At 41.6% G+C, this 20596-nt stretch overlaps 1 protein-coding gene across 3 annotated transcripts in view; it reads left to right on the top strand.

Moving 5' to 3' along the window:
- amot (angiomotin) overlaps nucleotides 1-20596 on the top strand; it is a 44390-nt gene that overhangs the window by 13402 nt on the left and 10392 nt on the right. For 2 of the 3 annotated variants that reach the window (XM_071461471.1, XM_071461472.1), the window contains exons 2-9: nucleotides 2556-2840; nucleotides 5765-5825; nucleotides 7174-8206; nucleotides 12765-13347; nucleotides 14286-14430; nucleotides 15733-15825; nucleotides 16303-16448; nucleotides 20384-20533. In XM_071461471.1, coding sequence (XP_071317572.1) covers nucleotides 5765-5825; nucleotides 7174-8206; nucleotides 12765-13347; nucleotides 14286-14430; nucleotides 15733-15825; nucleotides 16303-16448; nucleotides 20384-20533 — 2211 coding nt within the window. In that variant the 5' untranslated portion in view covers nucleotides 2556-2840. The remainder of the gene's footprint in view (nucleotides 1-2555; nucleotides 2841-5764; nucleotides 5826-7173; nucleotides 8207-12764; nucleotides 13348-14285; nucleotides 14431-15732; nucleotides 15826-16302; nucleotides 16449-20383; nucleotides 20534-20596) is intronic. The other variant, XM_071461474.1, reaches the window with a different exon arrangement.

Genomic DNA, 20596 nt, shown 5'->3' with positions numbered 1-20596 from the left:
TTCCACATGTGGTGATGCATGTAGTCAGCTATTAACAGTAAGTTATCACTTCGTACTAAAGTTTACCTTGACTTATGAAAATTGACTGATTTCAGATTCACACGGAGCAGCCTCTCACGGTCCGTGGCTCTTAGGTCAGCTCCACCCCTTGCTCCTCCTCAGCTCCACCCTCCAAATATGGTTTCTTCTGGTTTCAAAAATTCAAGATGGTGGCGGCCAAATTGCAAACTCGAAGCTTCAAAATGGCAGTTCGCAAACCAATGGGTGACGTCATGGTGGGTTGCCACTTGGGTTGACATCTGCCCATCTTTGGTTTTAGAGGGATTTCTAAGTGTTGCTGACAAGGCTTTGATTGCACTTAATATAATGAGTTGTCGACCTGTCTCTCCTCTGCTCTGTGTGTGGGGAGGGGCTGCAGTCATGGTGAAACAGGAAGCAGAGGAAAGAAATGCCACCATAATGACATTAAAACACAGTGGAGACCCACACCCACAACACACCAGTGTGTTTTTTTTTCCTTTGGTGTCTAGGGGGCAGGGGTCTTGTTTAGGGGGCGTTCTATTTCAAGGCAATGGTAGGGGATACACTGGCAGTAATTTAGGTGTTGTACCAGGCAAAGCTTTCATTTTTTCCATTGACCTATTTTCCGAACCTCACCCATGGTCATGATAGTGACCAGAAGAATGAGATTGCGAACACAAGCAGCTGAAAGGATTTTCCCCCACAGGGTGACTGGGCTCACCCTTCAGAGATAGATTGAGGGGCTGAGATGGAGCTTGGAGTGGAACTGCTTTTCCTTTGTCTCGAAGGAAGCTGGTTGAGGTGGTTCAGGCATCTGATGAGGATTCCTCCTAGGGGTCTCAGAATACATCTCAGGATACCCCAGGAGGAGCTGGAAAATGTTGCTGGGTACAACCTTGCTTAGCCTGCTGCCACCAGGACCTGGCCCTGGATTAGTGGCAGAAGCAAATGCATAGATGGGTGGATGGTCAGCGCCGTTACAATGTGCCTAAGCAAAGATGAACTCACCATTAGATGTAAGTGCAGACTGAGTGTGTTGGATGTTATCAATCCGTATCCTGCTTTAATTATAAAGCCCCAAAGTAGCAACGATCAACACAGGCATCAGAGACTTGTATGAGAAACACAAACAACCTCAGCTGACCAATCACAGGGCTGCGTTTTTTTACGAGGTGCATGTCAGAGACAGAGACTAATGAATCCTTTATAATGCACAGAAGACTTTTTAATGATGCATATTAATCATTGTTCAAAAATAGGTGGACATGGGGTGTAAATATTTTTTTACCCAAAATGCTCCTCCTTCCACCTTTTAGTTTACTTTTTTCTTGCACCTCTCTTTGCCATCATGGACCATAATTAAAGTGACCCATGTTGTCTGAATACCAACATATTTCTCTGTGAAAACCATCTTGTTTGTGCCCAAACTAATGCAGTGGAAAGTGTATCTGTATTGACCAGTAGTTAACATTAAGTGTCTTTCTTTATTTAATTTTCATCCGTCAGTCCAATATTAACGTCAACCTGTAGGCATCATTGTGAAATCACACTCATTCATGGGGATTTGTCCAGTTTTGACAACAACCAGTTCTTCCCTTAGGACAGCTTGTCTTACTGCCTGTTTAAAATCGTGGACCTCATCAACAACCATCAGGACTGGGCTGTGTGGGCCTGAAATCAAGGGTGATTATGCAGCTGTACAGTTTTTTGCCACCTCACATTTATTCAGGAACAGGTTTTGGTGGATAGTTTATCAGACATTTGATGTTTCCTAAGCAGCCATCATATGTTTCCAGTTTGACCTTAGACCACTTAGGAAGGGATCATATGAGGAGAACTCAGCCACATCAGATTCCCATGGCTCTCCAAGTAAAGGTCTCACTAGTTTTTCCAAACTTGAATCATCAGTACAGAACATGAACAAACATCTGGTTCTTTCTGCTGAGACAGCCAGTGTGTTTACAGGTGCTGTATTAATCTGGTTACTGTAAATCTGCACATACATGGCTGAGAGACGGACACGCAGAGAGAGAGTATCACTTCCTCCTGAAATGTCTGATGTTAAAGTCTAATGTTCAGTCTCCTGCTGCTTTTGTTTTGTTTGTTTTAGTTTCCTTTCCTTCATTTCCTTTTGTTTCTGTTTGGTTTGGTTCGGTTTCAGTTTCAGATTCAGATTCTGTTATTTGAAATAGAAGAATTCACCTATGTGTCAGTATGTCTCCATCCTGCTGCTTTCCCTGTCACACACATGTTCACATGTACAAAGCTGAACCTACGTACATGTTGAAGGCTTTCTTCAGGAGACATCCAGGTGGGAAACCAGGTTTCTCTAAGCCCCTCCCTCGATGACAGAAATAGGTTTCTCATTTACATTTACATGAATCAGTTTGTTGGACAAAGCCGGCTGTAACTTCGTTACTTACGGTAATGTGACTGCATTGAATGAATGAGGTGAAAAGTCACTAACTTTCACATCCAGTTTCCCACATATTCTGCATAGCAGTAAAAATGATTCTCACTTGTTTCCTCTGCAGAGCATCTGGTAATCTGCGACATCAACCAACGCCTCTGTATCTTGCAGCCATTTGAGGACCTGCTTAGTCTGCAGAAAGGCAAAGACCAGGACCACCTGCCACCACCAGACTACCATCACCTTACACTGGACCACCCACACCAATAACAACATCACCAGCCACATCCTCGCCCTTACCTTGATCAAGCCTCAAACGAACCTCCCAGTCAACCCACTGTAACTTCTCAACATGAGCAGCTGTTGACACTGAAGCCCCCAGAAGAGCAGAGTTAGAGCAGCCGTACAGGTAGGTATGTGAGGGAGAACAATGAGATCTGGGAGAGTAAGCTGGGTATGTCAAACACATGAGGAGGAGTACAGACACGAAGGAAAGATGGGGATGTGATGTTAGGAGGGAGGAAGAGGACAGAGTGAGAGGAGAGGGGAAGGGAGAAGAAAGGAAGGGCTGAGAAGGTGTTAGGTTTCGCTCAGTGATGGAAAGTAACAAACTATATTTACCTAGTTCGGTATTTAAGTACAATTTTGAGCTACTTCACACTTCCACTGCATGACATTTATTTGACACCTAGTTACTTTTGAGATGAAGATTTTCCACAGTGGATAATATAATAATAATAATAATAATAATAATAATAATAATGATATAATATCACGTTTTGAAAATACACTGTTAAAGATCAAACCAGTGGTTTCAAACCTTTTGGCTTTTGACGTCTTACAAACAGATTCACAGTTCCACTAAACAGTGACTATTCCCTCTAAACTTGTCACATGGTTTCCAGTTGCCCTTTACTGGTGATGCCATCTCACTCTGTGTCAGTGCTTTTAATTTGTTGTGTTTGCTGTTGTTTTCTTTTTGTCCTCCTCCTCTTGTCCTGCTGCTGGCTGAAGATGTTTGGCTTGACTGCAGGACATGGCAGCTGATGTATGTTAGATAGAGTATACATGTGCACAAGGGAGTGGACAGTTTATAAAGATCAGGGCTGTCGCCTCCTCTTAAATTAGTGGAATCATATTTTACAGAAATAATATGCAACTGTTCACATAAACTACCAATAAACAGAAAATTCATGATCAAACTGATCTTTTGCTTACATAAGATTAAAACACACACTTTTGAGAGCTTTCAGTTGAGTGCACTGTCAGAGTGTGTATGAGCCAGCATCATTATCTGTGTTTTCTCCAATCACATCCATCCTGTCTGTCAGAGTTGGTCCATGTAAACATCTGACACTCATTCAGTCTGCATACAGCTCAGCATCCTCACACATTTAACTCCTTCCTCCTCCTGTATTTATAGTCACTGGTACATGAATTGTGTCTGTTTCTGTGAAATGTGTTGATGTGCATTAAAGGTTGTATATCTCCAGCTCTGCCTTTGGGGTTTGAGAGTTCAGGGATGTTCAGGGTGTCGCGCTGCTCACACTTGTTTCAGAGCATCACATCAGCAGAGTCACACTGTCGAACTAAATGCATATTGTGCAGTAATTTGTTGATGCCTTGGCTGAACTGTGTATAAGTTTTCAGGGAATAACACATAGATGTAACAAGGCCACACAAACTTATGTTAAGTCTTAACACAACACTGCCAACTGATTTTCAGACTGTGACTCTGTGTCCTGAGATGTTGGTGTTTGGGAGATGGTTTATTTCAACAAATTGGTAAGAAATTATGTGTCTGTCCCACACAGACGCTTCAGTATCAGGAGAACAATTTTTCACCAAATATATATACAGGATGATGGATTTTAAATTGTGTAAAACAATTAAAACAGACTGATCATCCATTTCATGCAAACTTATCATTTTCTTTTTTTTGGCATTTCTTCTTGTATTTGATAGTGACAGGAAATGAGGGGGGAGAGAGGAGGGGTGATGTGCAACAAGAGTCCCAGCTGGACTCAAACTCCTAGACCACTAGACTAGACCACATCAGTCTGTAGCTACTTTTCTGGCTGTGGCACAGGAAGATGACATCGCCATTCTCAACTCCCTGCAAAAACAGCTGTCAGTTAGCACCAGGCCTGTTTGACTCGCTGAAAAGAACGAGTGTCTGCAATGCAGATGTAAAATGTAAAGTCTACAGGCTCCACAAGTGCCAGGTGCCCTAACATTAGATGTACATCAGTAACAGAAGTGTAGTGGTTTGGTACACACACATACAGTGTATACCTACCTCTGGACAAGAGGATTTACTGTACACTTACCTGAGAATAGCTGCAGTTACATATCAGTGCACATCTTTCAATCATGTCAAGGAGTCTCATAGGCAGCACCTCTGTGCTGGGAACTGTGCTGAAATATGGTATAGTCAAGTTCTGTCTGTCTCTAAAAATAATTAGGATTTAAAATTTAATATGACATTTAACATGAAGCCGGGTGATATGAGAGCACTGGAATCTTAGATTGTAATCTAACTAACCACCACAGCATCTTTACTTGAAAAGAATACAGAGCATTACAATGTTCAAGATGAGAGGAGGCAAAACAGCAGATGATTTGTTCAAGCTGTTGCAAAGATAAAAGTTAGCCCAATAACACAAAAGAAAAATTGACCTGTTTCCTCTATCAACCAGCCAGACTGCAGAAAATATGATCACAATCTACTTCCTGAGTCAAAGGGAACTTTGAAGGGAAGTTGACCTTTGACCTTTTGGATATAAAATGTCATCACATTTTACCCTGTTAGGCATTTGAGTCTAACCGTGGACAGTTTTGGCTTCAGACGCTGCAGGTTCCGTTCACACAGTGTAAAACAGCTGTGGACAACAGATTCAGTAGAAGTCAATATTCATTTATGGAGAAAAGTGCTGACTGCTTCATCAGTGTTTCTGCTTAACCACATTAATGTTTACAGTAACCGATACAAAGAACTGTCCAGTTGATAAAATGGAGGAAAACAATTCAAGAGCTAAATCAAATATCCCAACACACTTCTTTTAATATGATAGAGCAAAATAACATAATAGTAAAGTATTAGTTGCAAATTGTATCTTTAAAACATCAGTGTCTCATGGAAAGGTTGTAATCTTGTTTTTCCTGTATGTTTTTACTGAAGTTTGAAATGACCTGTTGTGTTATTTGTGTATCTGAATTTCTACTTCCCAGCCCATTATACTCGTAAACCCTTTTTTTCTGTCTCTGTCTTTTCAGCTTGAAGAACTTGCTGACATTTTTCCATTTGTCTCAAATGATTTTATTTACCTACAGATGTTTCGCAAAAAAGCATCTTCCTCCTTGAGAATGAGAAGAATGACAGAAAGCGCTAGATGTAATAATTTTTTTCTTTACTTTCTAGAAAAAGGTGTAAAACAGTGGAGTTACTAATGTTCAGTGTTGTCAGAAGAAACCGCATTAATTTAAGTGCAGCCCCAAACATAAAGGCCCAAATATGTCAAATAACTTTTCTTACTTGTTTTTCATGACTGGAAACAAGACATTAGAAATAGTGTTTGAGGTTTGACTCAGGAGGAAATGATCCTCTTTGATTTGGACATTGACAGCAAACAGCTGGTTTCAGGTTTGACAACACTGGATGTTTAACTGAGAACACAGGGCTTCTGTCTTTTGAGCTGTATGAAAAGTTTCTAATCTGATTTCTTTGGATAAGATGAGAGAATATCCTAATCACTGGGGTTTGGTTCCTTGTGAATTTGTATAATCCTCTTTTTTATGTCATAGCCAGTGAAATACAATCTCATTCATTTACAGTAAATGATCATTGTCCCAGAGAAGAGGTGAAATGTGCTCCCTCCTTTCACTCTGGGTTCAAAACCATGAAATCACTTAGTGGAGGTGTGACTCAGAGCAGACGACACTGATCTGTCTCGGATCAGATCGATTATCCTCCCACTCAGTTGTTTTCAGGGTCACTTCAAATGACTGACATTAACCCTTGTGACACTACAGTTAAATACTCAAATGGAAATTAACAACAATTGAAATAACTGAATAGTATTTTCACTTGTTGAGACTTATATTTCTCCAATGTGTTGCTCTTTGGTTTCAGTGTAAACTGAATATCTTTGATTGTTGGTTGGACAAAATAAGACATTTGAACATGTCACCTTGAACCTTGATTGACATTTTCACAAGTTCTTGCCATTTTATAGATTAGATGATTGATTCATTTATCCTAAAAAAAAAAACTCAGTAGAACCACTGTAAGCATTTTATATTGGTTCAATCCCCGGTCATCAAACCACAACAGTTTTAGTGCAAACAGAGCTGAACTGTTTCTAATGTCTGTCGACCCCCTTAGTGTTTTCGGTTCAAATGATTTATCCTGGATATTTGTGGTTTTGAGGGCTTTGCTGGTGATTTGGTTCCTCAGGTTTTTCAGAAAGTGTTCTTCCTCCTCTATCACTGTTCTGTCCCATCATGCATCAGTGGGTCTTCCATGGCTTTGTGTGGGGGGCAGTGATGGGGGTGGATGGTCCATGTGCATCTCTGACCTTAGTGCTTTCTGTTCCTTTCTCTTCTTTTCTCTTTTACCCTTTTATAATGTCACTCTTGCTCTTTTCTCTCGGTCTCATTCTCCCATATGAAACTTATCCCTTTGCCACACAACATCCTTTTCCCCTTGCTTTCTCTTCACTCGCTCCTCCTCCTCTTCTCAGGGAGTGTTGACCGTGGGCGGAGCTTGTCCTTCCATGAGGTGCGTGACCAGCGTGAGGCAGAAATGAGGGCCGCAGCCGAGGAGTCATCAAACAGCAACAACAGTGTGGGAGGTGGAGGAGGTGGTGGCAGCACCGTCCTGCAGCGCCTCCTGCAGGAGCAGATGAATCGGAATTATGTGCTGCAGCAGCAACAGCAACAAGGAGGAGGAGGTGGAGGAGCAGGAGGGGGAGGAGGAGGTGGTTACTCAGCACAGGGACAAGTAGGCTCCTCTGATGATCACTCCATGACCCCCCACATCGCCCGCCAGGAACCCCAGGGGCAGGAGCTGCAGACAGACAATGGCCTGGAGAAACTGGGCTCCACCAGAGTAGGAGGAGGGGGTGGGAGCAGTGGAGGAGGAGGAGGTGTAGGGACTGGAGGAGGAGGAGGCAGCAGCAGTGGAGGTGGTGGGAGTGGCCAAGGGCAGTGTCCAAACCCCGAGGACCTCCCTACGTATGAAGAGGCCAAAGTGCAGTCACAGTACTTCAGGGGCCATGGCCCCCCTCCTCAGCCTCAGCAGCAGAACAGCCAGCCTCAGCAGCCTCCTCTCCCAGCGTCCGTGGGTGCCGCCTTCTACGTCACTGGGGTGACCAACGGCAAGGTCCGCACTGAGGGTCGTCCAACCGTGCAGCGAGTGAGTGGTGCAGGGAAGGTGCACCAGGATGACGGGCTGAAGGATCTGAAACAAGGCCATGTCCGGTCTCTCAGTGAAAGACTCATGCAGCTCTCTCTGGCCACCAGTGGCGTGAAGGCCCATGCTCCTGTCACCAGTGCCCCACTGTCCCCCCAGCTGCCCCCCCCAGGGCCGCCGGGCGACTACTACAAGCCACAGCATCGTGGCCCCCCTCCAGACTATCCGTTCAAAGGAATGGGCTCACCTACGAAGCAGCAGGAGCCTGGAGGCCATTTTTACCAGGAGCAGAGAGGGAGGGAGCACTCTAGGGAGGTGCTTCCTGTCCGATACCAGCCCCCACCTGAGTACGGCTCGTTCAGGTAGGGAGCATGCACACACACAACCCTTCTATACACACTTTAAGCTGCATCGGTAATAAATATTTCAAGCATCAGATGTCTACATGTAATGTGACTGAAAATGACAAACCAAACACACAGTTCTGTAGCTCTTCATCAGCCCAGTGTCACTGCTGTCACCTCTCAAATACATGTGAATGTTACTCTGTGTCTGCTGAGTGTGTGAAGAAGGAACACTTTGGTGACAACATGTCAGGGCTGTAGGTCTATCATAGATTTCAACATCATTAATATGTTTGATTTAGATTTTTTTATGCCAAGATCCAAATATTATTTCCTGAAAGTGTTGAAAAATTATCACAATCTCACAATGTTGAGGAAACGGATCAAAAGTTCCTCCTCTGGCCAATGTCCCCTGGTCCAAGTGAGTTCAGACAGACGGACAGACAGAGAGACAGGCAGACTAAGAAACAGACAGACAGAAAGACAAAGGGACAGACAGACAGACAGAGAGACAAAGAGACAGACCGTCAGACAAAGACACAGACAGACTGACAGACAGACAGATGGAGACAGGGAAATAGATAGACAGACAGACACAGACAAAGAGACAGAGAGAGAGACAAAGAGACAGACTGTCAGACAAAGACACAGACAGACTGACAGACAGACAGACAGATGAAGACAGATAGGGAGACAAAGAGACAGACAGACAGACAGACAGAGAGAGAGATAAAGAGAAGAACATCAAAGTAATCACTGGCAGGCTACTGACAAAAAAAATAATATTACCTCTGATTAATTTTAATCTGACTATTGTCAGAATTAAAGTCAGTAATAATCTGACTGTTCTGTGTGTTTATATGTTGAGCATCAGTTTAATTGGATCCTCTGGGAACTGAAGTGTTGTCACTGTTGGCACTGAGCTGTGTCTGCATGTGGCCCGTGCCCATAAGTCATTACAGGCTGAAATATTGTTCTCATGGGAAGCTGCAGTTTTCTCCATTAAAATGTTTCCTACAGGTAAACTGATCGATTGTTTGAGCTATAATAAATGCTCTGACAACCAGTTTATCATAATAGTTTTCTTGCTGATAACTAGAGAGATGAGTGAGTTTGTTTACCACGCTCTGTGTGACCTTGAAGGTAAAAGTACGGATTGTGGCCCTGGTTTTGATGGAGGACGTTCAGGCTCTTCCAGGTCGGTTTACATACATGACACATCAGATTAAATATTCACAATGGCGAAGGTGAAGGCAACAGAACCACCTGACAGAGCTCTGCTTTGTGATTGGACTGTCTTTGACTATCATTGTCCAGTCAAAGTGAGATTTAAAAGTCAAATTTTTTACTTATTTGTACTGAGTTTTCCAGTTTTCAGTTTTGTATCTGCCGATAGATGTTCACTGAAACACTTGTGTCACATTGTCTTTGTGTAACCATCTTTTCTACACAGAAACAACATTTCATTTGTGAACATAACTGTACAAACTCTCAAACAAACTGTACATAGATGTACAAACTTTCTTACATCTATGTACAGTACACAAGTTTGTTTGGATGGTTGAAATGCAACTGTCAAATAGTTTTACATTGGCATGAAGCCACTAACATGAGCTATGAAATAATGAGCAGCACAAGGAAGCGTGAACTCTGCTTGAGCAAGACTCATAATCCTTTCAAATTCCAGGAGAGCAGCTCTGACCTCTGACCTTCACACATGAAGATTTCTCAATGGGGCACTTCTTAAAAACACATTTTACTGTAGTTAATAGTGTTAGAGGCCTTTTCAGTGGCATGAATGTTAAATCTAATTCAGTTTGAAGAGTAGTTTTCCACACCAATGTTTCCCTACAGAAAAGGACAAAATAATGGAAGAAACAAGCAAGTTCAAATTGATAAAAAATATTTAAAAAGATAAAAACCTTTTCATAGTATCCTAGTTTCCTGTTCATCAGGGCAGGGAGAACAGAGCCTGTTGGGCCTGTTCCACACTAGTATATTTACTTCAGAGCAAACCAGATTCAAACAGCCATGAATACCACAGAATTTTAATCATCAGGGCAGGACAAGTCTGGACATGATCCGTGTGGCTCTGATGACTTTCCTTTGAGGGCTAAAGGCAGGAATGTTTGCTGAAAAGCCAGTTGACAGCGGGTGTTTTCCCACCTCACTCAAAAACGAGCTCCACTCAGTGAGCAAGCAGATAGCAGGTGAATCAGACATTTATGTTACAAAGCCTTCATTTATCTCCTTTTATCTTCATTTATTTTCATTTACCTTCTTTTATCCTTTATTTATCCTTCATTTATCTTCATTTACCTTCACCTTTCCTTATTTACCTTCACTTATCTTCATTAATCTTCATTTACCTTCACCTTTCTGTATTTTATTTATTTATCATCATTTACCTTCATTTACATTCATTTATCTTCATTTACCGTCTTTTATCTTCATTTATCCTTCATTTATCTTTATTTACTTTCTTTTATCTTTATTTATCTTCATTTATCCTTCATTTATCTTTATTTACTTTCTTTTATCTTTATTTATCTTCATTTATCCTTTATCTTCATTTACCTTCATTTACCTTCATTTATCTTCAGTTACCATCATTTATCTTCATTAACCTTTATTTATCTTCATGTATCCTTTATCTTCATTAACCTTCATTTACCTTCATTTATCTTCATTTATCTTCATTAACCTTTATTTATCTTCATTTATCTTCATTTAACTTTACATTCTTTCATTTATCCATCATTTACCTTCATTTATCTTCATTTTTCTTCATTTACCTTCACTTATCTTCATTTACCTTCATTTACTGTCATTCATCTTCATTTTCCTTTATTTATTTCATTTATCGTTCATTTATCTTAATTTATCCTTTTTTCTTCATTTACCTTTATTTATCTTCATTTATCCTTCATTTATTTTCATTTACCTTCATATATCTTCATTAATCTTCATTTAGCCTTCATTTATTTTCAATTATCTAATTTATGTTTATGAATCTTAATTTCCTCATTTATCTTTATTTAAACTCATTTGTCTTCACTTACCTTCTTCTATCTTTATGCATCTTTATTTATCTTCATTTATCTTCGTCAACCTTTATTTATCTTCATTTAGCATTTAGTAGCATTTATATCTTTACCTTCACTGAATGTTGCAAGGACACAGACACAGGAAGTTTCAATGTTTGGAACAAAACCTTACTGAGATATATTACATATTCATAATGAAATAGACAAGGTAAAAATCAGCAGCTCTCTGAACAAACCGTCAAATAGAGACAGTTTCAAAATGATGCTGAACATATCCGTGTTAAATCCAAACTGTGATTGCTTGTTATCTGCTTATATCCAGCAATGATGAGCAATGACCAATGATATCATGCACAACTTTAATCAAGTATAAAGACATTTCCTGCTGATTTACAGTACAAAACATTTTGCCCCATTATCAAAAATCTAATAATAATAATCACCTTTATTATCCACAGAATTTTAAATTTACCTTTGGCTTAACAGGCTGGTTAAAATAAATACAGTACTAAAATTAGCATGAAAACGCACAGTACAAACAAATGAAGAACAACAACGGCCATGGATCATTCTGTTATTCTCAAGAGGTCAGACACACCTACACGGTACACAATATATGATCCTGGGGCAGTTTTGTTGTGTATATTAAAATTTATCTCAGTCGCTTTGATGCAGTTCACTCATCAGAAACGTCATTCTCACAATACCTAAGGCCATTCACAGAACAGTTCATCATTTCCTTACACACATTAGCATTTCTCATTGTGTTTGTACAAACTGCCATAGTGTCCACACATATTTCACTACTAAAGACGTTTCCTCATTGTGTTCACAACTCGTGAAAACTGTTTGTACATTCGTCAGTTAGAATGACAGAGGTCTCGCTCACCTTGATACTGTCCTGCATTGGATTAGTGTTTTCACTCAAATCACTTTCTTCACATACTGTATGTATGAAGGCCAGACACACACTGTCAGTAGTAGTAAATACATAAAGTTGCCCTTCAGTTAAAAACAAATGTAATCAACTTGCTTTCAGGAAGGGATTAGTTGAGACAAAGAGATGCACGTGTTCTCAATCACAGCCGCAATGTCATCATACAGGTACCAGAAGCAGACTTTTTGAGAGGACGTGGTGTCTGAATGTGTGATGTGATACGAGGGAGAGGACAGGGAAGAGCAGGGGTAGAGGGAGAGCAGCAAATACGTACCAGAGTGTGTGTGTGTACAGTGAAGTGAGTGGACCTGTGTGTGAGTTCAGGGTTACAGTGAAGAAATCAAATGTATGAACATGTTCTCCACCTTGCTGCTTGTGTTATGGACATATTTTCATTTGTTCTTCCTGGAGAACAAGGATCATTATCCGTATGAGGCAGCTGATGTAAAAACACATGCACATGCAGCAGTTAACAAAGACACAGGCTGAAACCACTAAAAAACAACCAGTGACACTCTTAGTTAAAACACATCAACCCAAGACACCAGCTGATGTCCAGAACCATGTATCCACAAAGCTCATCTCTCCTCAGGTCCAGTAAGGAGGGGTCGGTTCACTCCCAGAGGCCCCTTCATCAGCACAGTCCCACCTCCTCCGTCACCTCTGTGGGCTCCTTGTCCCGCGCTCAGTCCTCCACCCTCAGCAGCATGCTTAGCACATCCCACTCCTCCCATGCCTCCTTCCCCCACCAGCACCCCCAGATCCAGGGAGAGCCCTTCCTCAGCATGGGGCCCCGCAGTCCACAGAGTCCTGGCTTTCACCAGACAGGTGAGCCCTTCACCCTGGGGCCCATTCACCCACACCTACAGAGAGGTCATGGTTTCCCACACGACCCCTACGGCTCCACTCCAAGGATGCACCATCAACAACAGCACCATCAGTATCCTCAACAACAGCAGCAACAGCAGCAACACCAAGGGCCAGGGTCTCCCCAACTCCAGCAGCCAGTCCAGGCTGGACATTTCCCCCACCCGCACTCCTACTCCCACTTACAGGGGGAACCCTTTGCTATGATGGCGCGCACCCACCAGATGGTGGATGTGCTGACGGAGGAGAACAGGATGCTGAGGCAGGAAATTGAGGCCTGCCGCGAGAAAGTCACCAAGTTGCATAAGGTAACATCTTCTGCAGAAGAGGATGCTGACATGTCCTTATGTAACCTACGGCTCATTGTGAGGATTATTTATTCCTCCTGTCCATACTAACCACACATATCGCTTTAAAAGCAGTTTCAGTGTCGGTGGTGGATAAAATCCACAGTAAATTCAGTTCAAGCTGATATGAGACTTAAATAGTCTGAGTTGGATAAAGCAAGTTCCAGCCTCTTAGTGTGAAATTCTTCCACAGGCAGTGTTTCCAGTGGCAGAGGGATAATAACACAAAGACAAACATTCATACTTGAGATTGTTGACAATTAGACTGAAATGTAAATAATATGTAACAGTAACTAGTGCATCGTATGTGATGTAAGTTGCTTTTGACAATAACCTCTGAAAAATGCAGGTAATGTTCAGCTGCTCCCTCTAATCAAAGTGACACTGTGGACATGCTGAGTGGAGAAGAGCTGGAACAGAGACAAGAAATCTGTGTCTTGCAAAGATCAAATATTTCAGTACTAATTCATATTCCAGACTTTGACTCAGTGTTTCTTTTGTCACTGTGAGGTGCAGATGCTGATGAGACACTTGCAGTGTGCAAACCGATCGCAGTTGAAGTTCAGCTGTTTTGGGGAGAAACTGTTCTGTTTCTTCTTGCTGTGCTTTTGTTGAAATCAGTGTGACTTGTGATTCTTCGTTCAGGTAGTGTGCAGCCAAATTCATATGAATAGTGAACACCTCACATCTGGTAAAGCTCAGGCTGGAAACAGCTGCACCTGTTCATCAACATACAGTGACAAAGTTTGACTGTGCCAGACATGTCAGTAGTTTGAAATGGAAATGACTGGATATGTAGCAGAGAAATAAATGATACATTTAATAAAAAAAACTTTGGTGCACCTCCTTCACCCTCCCTCTCTCCCCTGTGCCCCTTCATCTCCTGTGTCTGTGGGCAGTTGGAAACAGAGATCCAGCTGGTGTCAGAGGCCTATGAAAACCTCGCCAAGTCCTCCTCCAAGAGGGAGGCCCTGGAGAAAACCATGAGGAACAAGCTGGAGCTGGAAGTGCGGCGGCTGCACGACTTCAACAGGGACCTCCGAGGTGAGGGAGAATGAGGAACAACACTGGCAGAACAAAATTTTACACAAACTGGAAACCCAAAATGGGATGGACAGACAGTGACAGGTTCAATGTGGCAACAGGTGACCAACATTTTATTTGCAGGCTTGTTGGCCTAAAGTTAAAACCCTTAAAACAAACTTTCTCTGATCTTAAATGTAAAAACACAAGAGATGTTTTACTTTTTGAAGAGAAGACATATAATGTAAATTTTCTGTGGCTATGAACAGTTTATTTCCTTATCAAACGACCTCTGTCACAACCCCAGTGTAGTGTCTTGCAGTTCTACAGCTAAGCAGCAAAAACAAATTTGTGTTATATGAACAAGCTGCAGCCACAGGGTATAACAGAGTGAAGTGATGATTTTGAAAGTTGTTTTTATGTATATTTTTACTGCAGCTGCTTCTACAGTGAACCAACCACGTGGTCTAGAATGAGTCTCACGTATGTGGCACTGGACTGACTATCCACAGAAGCAAAAACCATGTTCAACAGTATTTTCTTAAGTTTTTGTTAGTCAGTGCTGCAACTATTATTTTAATTATCATTTAATCTGTTATTAATAATTTAGACAAATCCAGTTATAATTATTTGACCAGGTATGTCCAGGTAATGTCACCAGCCTAGTTATGCTGCTATAGAGCTAGACTGCTGGGGGATTCCCATGATTCACTGGGCGCTCTCTCTCTCTCTCTCTCTCTCTCTCTCTCTCTCTCTCTTTCTCTCTCTCGACTACTTTATGCCATTAACTTTGTATTTTTTTTCTCTCCTGTAGTTTGTGCTTCTCCTCTCTCTCTCTCTCTCTGTCCTCATTCTGCAGGTATCTCTGCCTCGGGAGCAGCAGGATCCAGATCCACCACTACTCATCATTACTATTAACCACTGTTATCTGTCATTATTATTGATAACACCATTACCTACACAGCTGTTCCTGGTCTCTCTCTCTCTCTCTTTTCTCCTCTCTCCTCCCCCTCCTCCTAAACCCAACCGGTCGAGGCAGATCCCCCCCCACCCTGAGCCTGGTTCTGTTGGAGGTTTCTTCCTGTTAAAAGGGAGTTTTTCCTCCCCCCTGTCACCAAGCGCTTGCTCTTTGTGGGAACTGTTGGGTTTTTCTCTGTAACAAAGTGAGGTCTTGACCTTACCCTGTAAAGTGCCTTGAGATAATGTATATTATGATTTGGCGCTATACAAATAAAATTGAATTGAATTGAGCTTGTGTTAAAATGACAGAGTCTGGTGCTAAAGACGTGTTTGTTCTGAGCATCTATGTTGTGTGTTTTAAAGAGCGCATGGAGACGGCCAATAAGCAGCTCGCTGCTAAAGAGTGTGATGGCTCAGAGGACAACCGCAAAACCATCTCCCAGCTGCTCACACAGAGTGAGTACCACACACACACACACACACACACACACACACTGCACAGTACCTGGAGCTTCATTGTCCATCTGATTTGACGTCTGATAGAGGGTAGACACCTGGCCAGAGCCCTCAGGACCTGTTGGGCCAGGTTCAGATAAAAGTGTAGAAATGATGTTTGGGTCGGATTTGATCACAATTGCCTTTTGATAGTCACTAACAAGGCTTCCACACACGTATAATCAGGGTTAACAGGGAAGCTATGACCATGGTAACAACAACTGCATGATAAGGTAACTGAAACTCAGTGCTTAATTTATATTAACTGTGTCAGGCTCGGGTCAGGCTCTCAAAGTTCTCAAATCCAGGTCTGTATTACATTTTGTCGTTAATTTATTTGTTCCTGCATAAAGTAAAATGACTCATCTGTGGTCTGATAACAACAAGCTTTTTAAACATATGGAGGAGAACATTGTCTTTGTGTTTGTGTGTGTTCAGACAAAGAAACGCTACGTGAGAAGGAGAAGCTGGAGATGGAGCTGACTGCACTGCGCTCCACCACTGAGGACCAGAGGAGACACATCGAGATCAGAGACCAGGCACTGAACAATGCCCAGGCCAAGGTTGTCAAGTTGGAGGAGGAGGTGAGAGTCCTCCCTTATTCTTACTGGATGTTGTTTTTACTGCTTGTTGTCAACTTTATCAGATTGCAACGGAGATGCCAAGAACCGAGTCAATGGTCTGGGAAATAAATTTAAAAAATGTAACATTGAAAAGAAGGAACATTTTTGCAAGTGGAAAGAAATCAAATATTTGAAATGTTGCCAGACTGCAAGAAACACATTTGAAACACTGGTTCACTTGTCAGTAAAAAAAAAGCTTGTCAGAAATTCTGCAAAGATTTCTTTTTCTCACTTTTTCGTGCCTTTAGTAGAGAGATGATCTGAAATGTGGAAGATAGATGGAATGACTCAGGTCCCAGGACCAGACTCAAACCAGGGACATTGTGGTTCATGGTTGAAACCTTAAACCCTGACGTCAGGATTCTTGTAGTGACATGATTAAAACTTTTTTATTTGGAGGGAAATTAAAAGCTCCCTGGTCAAATGAAATAACAAATGAAAGTGATCACGGAAAGGAAACAGCTGCATGAACAAACAGGTTTTCTCAGATCCAGGTAAAAAAAGATTCCCAGCTAGGAGCAAAGTTAGAATGTACGAGATATGTTTGCTCTGTGAATTCATAGAGCCTTGACGTTTCATTAGTTTCTGATTTTCTGATTGTGAAGGAGTGAGGAGCCCTCGCTGCTCTGTGTGAAGAAAAGCTGGAAATCAGGTCACTTTATTGTTTGTTTGGATTCTTGGCGAGTAGCTTGTGTATCCTGGTTACCAATGTTTTACTTTAGTGGAAAACCTCTCAGTGCTGGCCTGGTGTTGGCCCGCTATATGACACCAGTGTGTCCTCACTCAGCTGCTGACCTGTCTGTTAGACACAGTCAGTAGACTTTATATTGTCATGTCCACTGGGGGCTGTGGTGGGATAAAGAGGCAGCTCTCAGTGTTTGTCTGTGTGTGGCTCTTCCCTCATGTCTGTATTATTTAACAAATACTGTAAATGTACGAGGGGCGTCATTTTATACTGTTACAAATGGCACACACTCACTCATGCACTGTGTCCACAAACTTCATTGTGGACACTTTGGCTCAAGTGATAAACAGAAGAGAAGCAACTGACCTATTTTAAACATAGACTCCCTACAGAAACTTCTCACATTGTTATAAACAGAAATATGGTTTGCTGCAGCTTCACTATCATCTCCATCAGTTATGAAACACAGTCACACAGGTTGTAAACAACCTGATGGTGTAAACCACTCTACTGGGAGGTCAAACTGAAGTCAGACAGTGGTAGTAGCTCACTGAACAGGACAGCAGGACAGTTGATGATAATTGATGATAATTTTAACTTTGCCTTTGTTTTGTAATCCAACCCAGAGGTTTGTTTCACACACAGTGCAGCTGAGGCTGATGGACGTCATTAGCTTTACAGCTATTTGGTATTTCATTGCGAAATGAAAAGTCAGAAGATCATTAAATCATTAGGATTTGTCCTTAGGGTGCTGCGATATCTGCAGCAAAGTTCATCCAATAGTGAAACAGCAGAGGGAGGTTGTATGTGAAGTAGAGAAGAAACTAAACCTTGCTGGTGTTAGTGTTTAGAAAGACGGAACCCTAACCCTAACCCTAACCATGGTTACAGTGGACACATCAGAAGTCATGACCTCTGGGTGTTTGTTTCATTCTCCAGTCCTCCACCTCACGTTTTCTCTGGATTTCTTTCTATTTCTGTTTTCAATCATCTCTCCTTTCTTCCCACATTCTCTCCTCCTTTCTTGTGTTCCTGCTCCTCCCTCCTCCATCCCTTATTTACCTCTTCCTCTTCCTCCATCTCTCAAACTTTTTATGCTTCTGTGCTGGTGACAACTGTGACTGAGGCATTTTGTTTTTGGGATGGGGGGGCTATAACTGAGGTGCCGCACAGTACAGGAAAGGGGATAGTGCTGGGCGAAAGCCGGGCTCTTACACAAAACGGCTGCTTGTTGTCAGAACAAAGAAGGTTCAAGCTTTTCTCCTGCTCTGTTATTCTCTACAAAAACGAGAGTCTTCGGATTCTTGGCTCCCTGCCTGCCTCAGCCCGCCTCATCTTCCTCCCCTCTTTTGTCTCCAATCTGCTTTCTATCTTTCTTTCCTGTTTTTGAAGATGGTCACCGTAATCTAAATCTGTATTGTTCAGTGGAGACACCTCAAGGCCACAATCCCTGGATCTTGTGCTGTAAGCATGAGAAGTGGTGTCTCTGTAATCTCTCAAGAGAATTGTATTTGTTTTGGACACTCAACAACCAAACAGATCCTTCCATGAGTGTCGGCAGAGGTCTCACAACTTATACATGAGAATTTCTAAAATTTGGTTTTGTCACTTGGTTTTGAAAACAATATGTAATGAAGCAGAATATTTTACATCACGTTTTTCTAGAAATGACAGTGCCAGTAAATATAACCCTTGCCTTTAATATAACACTTCACTGAATATGTCGTTATTTTTAAATAACCAAAAATAAAACCAAACCTGCAGGCAGGTATAAAAAGAGTCCACTTGCACCCAGCAAGTGGGAGTGATGGAAGTCCTTTGATTTTCAACAAACCTTAAACCTCTTGACAACTTGTGATCATGACAACAAAAAAATGATACATGCAAAGTTTATTGCAGATTGCACTTATAGCCTGGGAGAAGTTTGGAGAAATAATCTCAGCCAATTTCATGATTTTGCAGCAAAAGCTGCAAGTAACAGCTGAAAACACCCTTTCTTTATTATAGCACCACCTGCTGGTGGACATGAGTTTTTTGTGTGCACCATTCTATAACGCCCTTAAAAATTGCACTTACATAACATTTACAGAGCATGCTGCAGTACCACTTTTACCAATGGAAAAATAAAAACTATTAAATCTGGGAGCAGCGTTGAACAGCCCTTTGCCCCATGTAGCAGCCACAGTGTTGTCACAGTGTTAATGCACGTCATATGACATCACTGGCCATCAGATACAGAACCAATGAGTTAAACATTACTTACCTCAATCAATTCTTTTTCAACTTTGTGTAAAATCATCAAATCATTGGCACAGCAAACTATTGGCCCAGGTTTCATGTTAATTGGACAGAATTACAGTTCACTCAGACTCAGTTTTCAGACATCACTTTAACATTTTGTTGTTTCTCAGCCTTTCACTAAAATAAAAAGAATCTATTTTCCCTCATCACTCAATGTCTCATAATGATAAAAGTGAAAAAGAAATTTTAGAAAATTATCACATTGAAATAAGTATTCAGACACTTTGCTATGACACCTGAAATTTTGCTCAGGTTTCTTAATGTTCTTTTGTTATTTCATGTCAAATAAGGGTTTTTGAAAAATGTGCACCTTGAAATAAACTGGCATTGGATTTTGAAAAAAATACATAAGATGTTTAAGCTGAGTTTCCTTTTGTTGTTATATGTTCACATAATAAACAATCTGAACACATCTTAACAACTGAGCAGCTTTCACACCTGCTTTTCTCTTTCTTTCCCTCGTATATCCAACTTCCCCACTTTCCCCAGTATGTCTCTGTTGTCTCTTGTTTTGTCTCCTCCCTCTGTGTGTGTCCCACTCATTGACACAAGTTGCAGTGATTGGCTGAGCAGCATCACATGACCAGTGTCACAAAAGCTAGAAAAGTGGTTCTAGTTAACATAGAAATGCTTTGTTATACTTTAATATTTCTCAATGATTGATAGGTTATTGGTCCAGGTCTAGGTTGTCTATTTTTTCAGTCCATGTAGCTACTCACAGTCTTATCTTAGAACCTACACAGTGCTGCTGTACAGTGAAAGGTATCTCTGCTTAACTCTCCTTCTCTGGCAAGACTAAGTTTGTGAAAGTACTTTATGAAGACCCTGGTGTGTTTGATACTTGGAGTTTGCTGTTTAGTCCGTTGCGAAGAACCCTGATGTAAATATTTCCCTCTTTCTGTGAGTGTAGCTGAAGAAGAAGCAGGTTTACGTGGAGAAAGTCGAGCGGATGCAGCAGGCTCTGGCTCAGCTCCAGGCGGCCTGTGAGAAGAGAGAACAACTCGAGCATCGACTACGTACAAGACTGGAACGAGAGCTGGAATCACTACGTATGCAGCAGGTAATAGACGAGGCCGGTAGGACTGGCCACCATATAGACTGTCAATTTTAACATCATTTATTT

The sequence above is a fragment of the Trachinotus anak genome, unplaced genomic scaffold, assembly GCF_046630095.1.
Source record: "Trachinotus anak isolate AG129_WGS33_773 ecotype Australia unplaced genomic scaffold, CSIRO_AGI_Tana_v1 ptg000024l, whole genome shotgun sequence".
Lineage (NCBI taxonomy): Eukaryota > Metazoa > Chordata > Actinopteri > Carangiformes > Carangidae > Trachinotus > Trachinotus anak.
Note: the sequence above shows the minus strand (reverse complement) of the source record. Positions and strands in the feature narration are given on the sequence as shown.